The 8,972-nt window shown below is 59.3% G+C and overlaps 1 protein-coding gene across 4 annotated transcripts; it reads right to left on the reverse strand.

The window, feature by feature from the left end:
• Positions 1 to 687: 687 nt before the first annotated feature.
• ELF3 (E74 like ETS transcription factor 3) lies at positions 688 to 8,966 on the reverse strand. 4 transcript variants are annotated; one of them, XM_028120144.2, is made up of 9 exons: positions 8,266 to 8,966; positions 4,783 to 4,953; positions 4,197 to 4,418; positions 3,879 to 3,965; positions 3,560 to 3,679; positions 3,312 to 3,401; positions 3,048 to 3,164; positions 2,142 to 2,337; positions 688 to 1,502 (listed from the first exon to the last, which is right to left on the reverse strand). In XM_028120144.2, exons 2-9 carry the CDS (start codon positions 4,943 to 4,945, stop codon positions 1,388 to 1,390), a joined length of 1,110 nt encoding a protein of 369 aa, XP_027975945.1. In that variant the 5' UTR covers positions 4,946 to 4,953; positions 8,266 to 8,966; the 3' UTR covers positions 688 to 1,387. The 4 variants fall into 4 exon arrangements, with proteins under 4 accessions (XP_027975945.1, XP_027975944.1, XP_027975946.1 ...); XM_028120143.2 differs by having other exon boundaries at positions 8,233 to 8,966; XM_028120145.2 differs by lacking the exon at positions 8,266 to 8,966 and adding an exon at positions 7,207 to 8,224.
• Between the last annotated feature and the right edge of the window lie 6 nt (positions 8,967 to 8,972).

Genomic DNA, 8,972 nt, shown 5'->3' on the forward strand with positions numbered 1-8,972 from the left:
CCAAGGTGCTGCCCTAGGGGCCTTGACTGAGTTGCTGGCCCTATTGAACCTCACTTTCTGCATCTGTAAAATGGGAGGGATAAATCTCTCTCTTTTTGGGAGAGGATCAGGTGGGCTGAGGGGCTGTCTGGCACAGTGCCTGGCGTACACGAGGCTGGCAAATGTTTATTCCTTCCCCCCTTCTTTCTTATCAAGTACTCCTCTCCATTTTGTTTTCTCTGTTTGGGGCCAGCATGGTTGGAATCTGAAGCATCTATCCCATAAGGCTCGATACGTAATTCTAGACTTCTTACAGAGTGTCGAATCCAAACCCCAGCCTTTCAGCAAGGAAGCAGGCCCAGAGGGCTGACTTGGCCAAGGTCACCGCACGAATGTGTGGCGGCAGCCGGGCTGGCCCAGTGTCTGGCTGGCCGAGCTCATGCCCTTGCTTGCACGGAGGCTGGGAAGCTTTCAGTCTCACCTTGTTTCCTTTGCTTGCCCTCCAGCCCCCCTCCCCCCCCCCCCCGGGGGCAGCTTGTCTGTAAACGGAGCCCTCCTGCTCTAGGACACCTGTCCCTACCCTGCAGGCCTGCCTCTGCCTTCACCCCCAGCCGGGTAGACCTCCTGCCCCGGCCCCTCCTCCAACCCCAGGGCCTCATGCACTCCAGAGGCCCAAATTTCAGTATGCAGGTAGCTAAGACAAAGGTTAGAAAAAGCGCAGAAGACACTTTATTGGAGGTCTCTGCTTCCATTCACGGGAGAAAGGAGCCAGGAGCCCCAGTCTGAGGGTCCTGGCATCTCCCCGCCCCTCACTGGCCCAGCCGAGGGCCTAGAACGGTCAGTCTGACCACGAACACACGGTGGGAGAGGAGCGGGGAGGGGAATGTCTTAGAAAAAATAGATCTCTATGTACATCTGACGTATTTATAGCACATAAATTACGGAGTGCTCTGACCCCTGCCTGCGGAGTCCATGCACTGAGATGGAAGCCGGTCCGGAAAGCAGGGGGCAGGAGGACCCCGTCCTGCCCCCTCTCTCGCAGCACCCCTGCTGCTGCTCCCCCTGGCCTCCTTGGCTCAGCCCAGGCATGTTGAGGCGGAAGGCATCGTCTGTAGCTGCTGTCTGGGTTGGGTCTAGGAGGCATCAGGTAAGAGGAACGATGCTGGCAGCTGTGGTCAGCCGACCGGTCACCTCAAACCCCAGGGCTCGTAATTCCAGGAGGAGGGCAGAGAGGAGAGGCCACAAGCCCCACATCCCAGGATGGCGGCTGAACAAGGAACCCGAACCTCAGCTTCTCTCCATGGCACGGCCCCAGCCTGCCTGAATGGTGGGGGGGCCTGGCGGTCCTCCCAGGAGGGGGCTGCAGGCCTCAAGTCTGTGCGTTTGGTCCTGGGTCCCGTTCGGACCCTCAGTTCCGACTCCCGGCAACCTCTTCCTCCTTCCAGCCGCTGGAGTTTTTGCCGAACTTGTAGACCAGCCGCCGGCCGTCCACCCGCTCCAGTATCTCCCGTTTGTAGTAGTACCTGGGTGCGGACAAGGGTGGTCAGATGGGCGCAGGTAGGGAGCAGCCCGGACTGCTGATGCCCCCCCCGGCCCCGATATCCTCGCGGGGCCTGGCCCACTGGGTTCCAGCCTGAGCCTGACCCGCTTCCTGCAGCTTTCTTCTCCCCTCCGGCAGGGAAGATCTGTGTCTGCCATTCCCCATAATGGCACTCCGGCCTAGAATGGTGTCCACAGTCCCTGGTACTACCCATGCCTCTGTCCTGGGGCTTATCATGAAACCACGTGATTTTAGGGCTGGAAGGGACCTTAGTGATCGTTCAGGGGGAGACTGAGGTCCAGACAAGCAATCTAATTGATTCAACAGGGGGAGAGCCAGGTCTTGGTGGAGGCCTTGGCTCAAGCTCTTTTCACCACTAAGAACTTTTCTCAGGACAAGCCTTGCAGATAATGCAAAGACATGTTGCCAGAGAGTTTGCTGTGTTTGCTATGCCGACCTACTGCTTTCTCCACGTCATCCTTTAATCCGCGAAGTGCGCAGACACTATTATCCTCACTCTACAGGACTCAAACCTGTCAGGAGGGTGGTGGTCAGAGAGAGCCGTGGGAGCGGGGACACGCTGTCCCCGGCAGCACCCGCAGGACCCCGGGCACCTGCTCACCTCATGGCTCTGCTCAGCTTCTCGTAGGTCATGCTGCTGTTCTTCTTCTTTTGGCCCCAAAGCTGGGCCACAGCCTCTGACCGCAGGAACTTGAAGACACCCTCTTGCCGGTTCTCCCACTTCATGAGGCCTTCATTGAGTTCCGGGTGGATGAGGATGTCCCGGATAAACTCCCACAGGTGGGTACCTCTGGGGGCTGCAGGGCCAGAGGCTTCGGTCAGAGGCCAGGGTAGCCCCTCTCTTCCGAGGCCAGCGGGCCCCGCCCGGCCCGGCACACCGCCCACGGATGGCCGCGCCATGTCAGGGCTGCTCCCTCCCACCCGCCTCCCCCACCACACGGGGACTGCCTCTCATGCAGCACAGATGTCTTATGCACTCAAATATTGATCCTCTGTCTGGCTGGGATTTGAGAGTGATCGAGACGCACTACCGCCTGAAGGGGCCCATGGTTCGGTGGGCGCCACCGGGAAAGCAACCAACACCAGGGCCTGAGGCCTGCAGCAGGGCATGGTCCTCTGCCTGAGCCCCCTGTGGCCCCGCGGGCCCTCCCAGCACCCACCAGCTGCCCCCTCACACCGCCGAGGGCGTCCCAGCAGGCAGGACAGAGTAAGTGCCGAGAGAACTGGAGTGGGTGGGCTGGGAACCTGGGCTCTAGTCCCACGGGCCTTCTTCCAGGGGCCTCAGTTTCCCCCCCTCTCCAGGACCACTGACCGAGGCTCTGCAAGGAGGTGGTGACCAGTGTCACACAGCCTCGAGGCCCGTGCACAGCCGTGATGGCGGGAGGGAGGAGCGGTGTGGACAGCCGGCGACCACAGGAGAAAGAAGCCCCAGTGGTGCCACAGCGAACCTGCCGTCCGCCCCACCCCCCAGGCCTCAGAGCAAAGGGGGGAGACCCCGGGAGCTCACCATGCTTGCTCTTCTTGCCCTCCAGACACTCCCGAGACTCTTTGCTCAGCTTTCGAGGCCGACCCCGTTTCCGCTTCCCATGCTTAGGATCCCCCTTCTTATAGTCAGGAAAGCCGTCTAAGACAGAGGAGGTGCAAGGTCAGGAGGGAAAGGAATGGGGGGCTTGAGGGGGCAGCTCCTGTACCGGAGGGAAACCCTACAGGCGAGCAAGGATGAGGGGAAGGATCAGCCCCATGGGCACTGCCCACTGAGTCCCCCACTCACCCCTAGAGAACAGCTTGCTGTCACTGGGATCCAGGTCCACGTCACTTGCACCAGAGTCTGAGGAGTGGGGACTCTGGGAAGTACCAGTCCCTGGGGGGGGAGGGGGGCAGAGTGAGTCCATACCTTCTGGGGGGTCGCTGCCCAGCCCGCTCCTGTTCCTCGCAGGAAGCCTGGGCTCTAGTGCAGTAACCAAGGGCTGCGGGATGTTTCGGGGAAAGGGAGGCTGTGGCCTGGACGAGGGTGCTCACCTGCGGTGGAGACATCAGAGCTGCCGGGGGAGGGGGCTCCTGGGCCGTAGCTGCCAGGGAAGTAGGGGCCGGCCTGCCGGCACTCCTCCAGCATCTCTTGGCTGAAGGGGCTTCCCTGGTCTGGGAAGAGGAGTTAGGGTTCAGACAGGGTTCAGAGGAACAGGCAGGGACACTAGGCCACCCAGAGGTCCAATGAGCTGCTGTTTTTCTAGCTGGGGGAGACAGAAGTCTGGCAACCGAGGGTCAGCTCTAGCGCTCTGGGTAGAGGCTGGGACGGGACAGGACAAGCTAGGGGACGATCGAGAAAATGAATTCTCACCAAAGGGGCCCAGGGTCTCCTGGAAGGCCATGCTGTCCTTCTCCAGCAGCTCAATGATCCAGCTGAGTTCGTCAGGAAAGCTGGAAGCTGATTGGGAAGGGAGGTGGGGTCAGCGCCCAGGCAGGCATCGCACTCCCCCCTCCCCTCAGGGCTTCCTTCGCGGTCTGTGTCCACTGGCCTGGGGCTGCAGGTCCTTCCCGCAGCCCTGCTGGCCTCAGCTCGGGGCGTGGGCCGGTCCCTAGGCCAGCCTCCCCAGCTGAGAGGGAGGCCTCCCCCTCCAGCCCTGGGCTCCCGGGGGCACCAGCGGCCCGGACTCACTGAGGTCCCACAGCTGGGAATAGAGTTGGTCCCCCAGAGGCCCGAAGACTAGGCGCAGCTCCTCGGGGGCACAGTTGCAGAGCGTGGCCCCGTCCATGTCACACCGCGAGAAGTCGATGGAACTCGCGTCGTATTTGTTCTTCTCCACTTGGTAGCTGATCCAGTCCAGAACCTGGGCCTTTGACCAGAACTGGGGCTGCTTCCCCGACCAGCTGGCCTTCTCTACAAGGGACAGGGCACAGCGTCAGGTCAGCTTGAGCCACCCGGACCCTCACCGCCCATTTCTGGCGCCCATTTGGGCTTCTGTGTGCATCCCCCCCCACCCCTCCACCCCCACGTCTCAGAGACCCTCCCAGGAGGAGGGGCAGGGGGCGGCATTCACAACACCTTCGCCCAGCACCTCACTTAAGTCGGTCGCTGCCCCTCAACCCCAATACCTCAGCCTCTTACAAGTCACCCCAGCCCCTAGTGCTGGAATTTGCTGGGGGGACCCTCCTCCCTGCCTGATTTCCCCATTTATCTAACAGACTCTTAGAGGGATGTCTCTCCCTCCCCCAAACACCCCATCCCATCTGCTGAGACCCACCTGTGCCCTCCAGTGGCATCTGGGGGTTACTCAGGGTCAGCACCAGGTCATCAGCCCCAAAGGTGGCGGCAGGGGGGACGGAAGTCAGAGCGGGCTCTTCTGAGCTGTACATAGTACTGAAGTAGTTGCTAAAGACGTTGCTAATCTCACAGGTTGCAGCCATGAGGCTACCTAGGGAGAGAGAGGCCAAGGCTGGTGAGGGCCAGGGTCCTCCCCTTATCCTCTGGCTCTTCTGTTCCATCCAAGCCTGGGGCAGGAGGAGCCCCAAGGGGGGGGGGCGGTGAAGGTCACTATCTCTTTGGACGCCCTCCCTTCATGGAGGGCTCCAAGACCTCAGAGCCTGCTGCGGGCACCAGGTCTCCTATGGGCCCCCTCCTCAGCCCCCCTGGGCCCTTGGGTGGGACTGGCAGAGTTAGGGCCACTGTGTCCCTCCCAGAGACAGTGCCTCTGCTACCTTCAGGGCACTCCCACTGCCCGACACTCCTGCTCAGGGGCCCTACAGTGCGCAGCTGCAGTGGGTGGGTTTAGAAACTACACATCCCCTCGACCCCTCTCCGTTTCCCAGGGCCCAGGCTGGGCAATATGACAGGTGGGGGGGTCCTACCTGACTGGTGGAGTGTGGGTGTGGCAGGCAGGCAGGATTAAGGGACAGTAGGCAGGCAAGAAATCCAGGAGGCCAAAAGCTGCGCCAGGTAGCTCTGAGGCGTCTGGCCCGCGCTCCCCCACCCTCCCTAAATAGAGGCGTTTGGGAGCTCCTCCCCGAGCCCAGGGCTTTATAGTGCACCCGGCGGTAACCTGAGCTGGTGGCTCATTGGACGGAGGGGATTTCCTGGCCTTTAGACTGGGCTTCTGGCCCCAGGTGATTTGCATATTTTGTGCCACTTGGCCCGGATCCTGGCAGGCGGTGCTGGGAAATCAGGCCCGGCTGGTTTAATGATTGTCAGAGTCTGTCATCCCGCACCCTCTGGGGTTGGGCACAGGGCACTGGCCTGGGCGGGTGGCAGGAGAGTCGCTGGGGTGGGCATCTGTACTTTCCGCCACCCACTGGCGCAGAAAATTCCTCAGGGGGGCCAGGCCTGGGATGGGCTGGCAGGGGGAAGAGAACAGGGTAGAACTGGGGAGGAGAACTGCTAGTCCCCAAACGGGTAGAGATCTGAGGGCAAGGAGGCCTCGTAGGGAGAGCAGATGGTGGGGTCGAGGGCATTTTCCGACAACGCCCAGGATTCCTGCTGGAAGGCTCTCCAGACACTAGGCAATATTCATGGGCTCGTCCAGCCTAGCCTCAGGGCCCCAGCGTTCCTAGGGTCCCCAGTAGTCTGCTCGCTGGCATCTACTTCGGTGGTAAAGTCTTGACACGCTTTGCCCACCCGGACCCCCTGCAAGCTGCTGTCACTTCTGGCGAAGCCTGGCTCTCCCTCAGCCCCAGCCGGAGCCCTCGGACCCTGCAGGTGCTGGAATCCGCGTGGCCGTGTTTATCCCGCGCCGTCAGGTCTCCTTTCTAGTCTCCCCGCCCTCGGCCCAGTTGACCCGTACCTGTCTGCTACCCTCTAGTGGCCAGAAGCCTGCCTCCCTGGGTCCTAGCATTCCACGAAGAAAATGGAACGCTCAGTATTTACCATTTACCCGGCACTTGTAACGTAGTCTCCACTTAAAACTCACACAAATGCTAAGGAATGTAGGATTGTCTCCAATTTTAAAGCTGAGAGCATCCTAGCTCAGAGGGGTTTTGTGTCTTGCCCAGGCCACACGGAGCTGGTTAAAGTGGTGGGGCTGGTGCTCTTTCCCCATAGCAGGCTCGACCTGGCTTCAGGGTCATCCGGCTCAGTGGCTCAGAGGCTCGGGCAGCCCCTCGCCCTCCCCACGGGCACAGTGAGTCCTTTGTGTCTGTGGTCCCGTCTATGAACGCAGAGCCCACTGGAGACCCTGAGCACGGGCAGCAGAGGTTGGGGGAGGAGGCAGGAGACCCAGGTGACTCCCCAGCTACGTGATTCTGCTTGTCCCATTGGTAAAAATAAGGTTGTTTGGACTTAATAATCCCTAAGATCTCTTCCAGATCTAGTTTTTTATGCATCGAAGATGTAGGATTTGAGTGTCTCTTTCCCTACCTCCTTTGTTAATGCCACAACCCTGCATGGTTCGTGGCCAAGCTTAGCCTCGGTGAGTGAAATGGCTCCTCACATGGTGACCCCCCCCCCCAGAGCTGCCCCCTTCTCTCTAGAGCCAGATGACTAAGGCGGCCACCTCCCGGAATCTTCTCTTTGTCCCTGAAACTGCTGCGCCCTAGGAGAGGGGCTTAGGGTCCAGGGCCCCCTCCACTGGGGTGGCAGGAGAGCCTGGGGCTCTGGCGGTAGGATTTTCCCCAGCCCTTCAGGGGGCCTCCCCCAAGGAGCCTGAGGCGGACACACCCTCCACCCAGTCACTCACCCTGGAATGTGGGAGAACCGGCTTCTAGCCCCAGGATGGCTCACATGCTCCCCTGCCCTGGGGGACACCTGGCTCAGGCTCCAGAAGGTGGGATGAGAAGGATGTTTGCCTTCCCCCGGCTTCACAAAAGAAATGGGGCTGAGATAAGGAATCCCTATAGGCTAGCACCTTATCTCCAAGTATTAATGCTTTCAATAGCCCAATAGTGGGTGATGTTATGGAGGGTAAGCGGGAAAGACTTCAGTCTTGAGGTCAGTGCCTTGGAGGTAGAGTGGGGAGAAGGTTCTAGGATAGTGGTCAGAGGAGCTGTGGAGTAGGCAGCCTTCCCAATACCCTGCCCACGGCAGGAAGAGCCCGTTGGTCCTCCCCATAAAGCTTGCCCAGACGACGTCACAGCCTCATCTTCGGGATACAGGATGGCAAGAGCACTGCCTCCCAGCCCTATAAAAGGATAGGCACATCCAGCAGGACTGTTGGGTGGCAAAGGGGGTGAGCAGGGCAGGCAACAGAACTCAGGATACCCATGCTGTGCACCGTGAGGATTCTCAAAGTTAGTGGGGTCAAAGAGCGGCTGTCAGAGGAAGGGCTTCCCCAGTGACCCTACTATTCTGCCGTAGGTGTTTGTGCAAACAAGGCAAGACAGCCATGGCTGTCAGAGCTGCTAAGCCAGCCACCAACCTGGGGAGCAGGCGAGGCATCTGGATAGCCCTAAAATCATCCTTGCCTATAGCGTATCAACAGGGACAGCCCTGAAAGAGCTATGGAGACAGTCTGCTATCAGAGTGCCAGGGCCCGGAGGAGATCCTACAGTCCTGCGCCTCCAAACCCCTCTCCTCAGACCCAGAGTTCCCTCTCTGCTGGCAAAGCTCCGGGCGCGCCAGTGGACGGAGGCGCTCACCAGCCTGCACCTGCTCACCGCCATTCCCTAACTTTTGCTAGGAGCGAGAACACATCTATTCAAGTGGCTACGCTGCATTTTTCTTCCCCAACCCAGTGGGGGGACAGCAGGAGGCCTGAATGGATAACCTCGAAGCCAGGGACACGGCCACACATGGAGACCTGGTCAGGAGTGCCCGGTGTTGAAGAAAGGCAACTTAGGGGCGCCTGGGTGGCTCGGTCGGTTAAGCGTCTGCCTTCGGCTCGGGTCATGATCTCAGGGTCCTGGGATCAAGCCCCGCATCAGGATCCTTGCTCTGCGGGGAGCCCGCTTCTCCCTCTGCTTATGCTCTGTCAAATAAATAAATAAAATCTTAAAAAAAAAAAAAGGCAACTTAAATACATTTAAATATTGGGTTTTTCTTGGAGACCCTCCCTCATCCCAAACGCAAACTGCTAACTGCTGAGATTCCTATGTTGAAAACCAGGAAATTGGAACTTAGGGCCAAGTTCTGAACCAACTCTGTTTCTTACCACACCATTAAAATACTTATCCAGGAAAAAAAAAATACTTATCCAGGATCAAAAGCAGGTGAGGCCCAATGAAGGATGGTGAGAAGGCCAGAGAAAAAAACACTAAAATACACATTTTTTAAGCAATGGAACAGATGAACAGGAATGGCCCTGCAGGTAGGGAACTTAGCTGCCTTCACAGAGAACTGGAATGAGGTTCGTTCGCTACAGGCGTGCAATGGGGCATACTGCCCTGTATTTTTCCATTGCAGGTGTGAGACCCCTACCTCCTATGCCCGGGAGTTCCCTGTGGACAGGGAAGTGCTGTCAGCCTCTGGGGCGCCCCCCACCCCACCGTGACCTTCTTAGAACATCTG

Source organism: Eumetopias jubatus, unplaced genomic scaffold, assembly GCF_037043125.1.
Source record: "Eumetopias jubatus isolate StellerSeaLion01/CBP00866 unplaced genomic scaffold, mEumJub1_p1.0 scaffold_12, whole genome shotgun sequence".
Taxonomy (NCBI): Eukaryota; Metazoa; Chordata; class Mammalia; order Carnivora; family Otariidae; genus Eumetopias; species Eumetopias jubatus.

Bases quoted from the DNA above. Each gene is read 5' to 3' on its own strand.
- ELF3 (XM_028120142.2), bottom strand. From the start codon at position 5,023: ATGGAACAGAAGAGCCAGAGGATAAGGGGAGGACCCTGGCCCTCACCA. The intron at 4,419-4,782 runs GTGGGTCTCAGC...TGTCCCTTGTAG, and splicing joins GATGCCACTGGAGGGCACAG to AGAAGGCCAGCTGGTCGGGG. The intron at 3,680-3,878 runs GTGAGAATTCAT...TCCTCTTCCCAG, and splicing joins GGAGACCCTGGGCCCCTTTG to ACCAGGGAAGCCCCTTCAGC.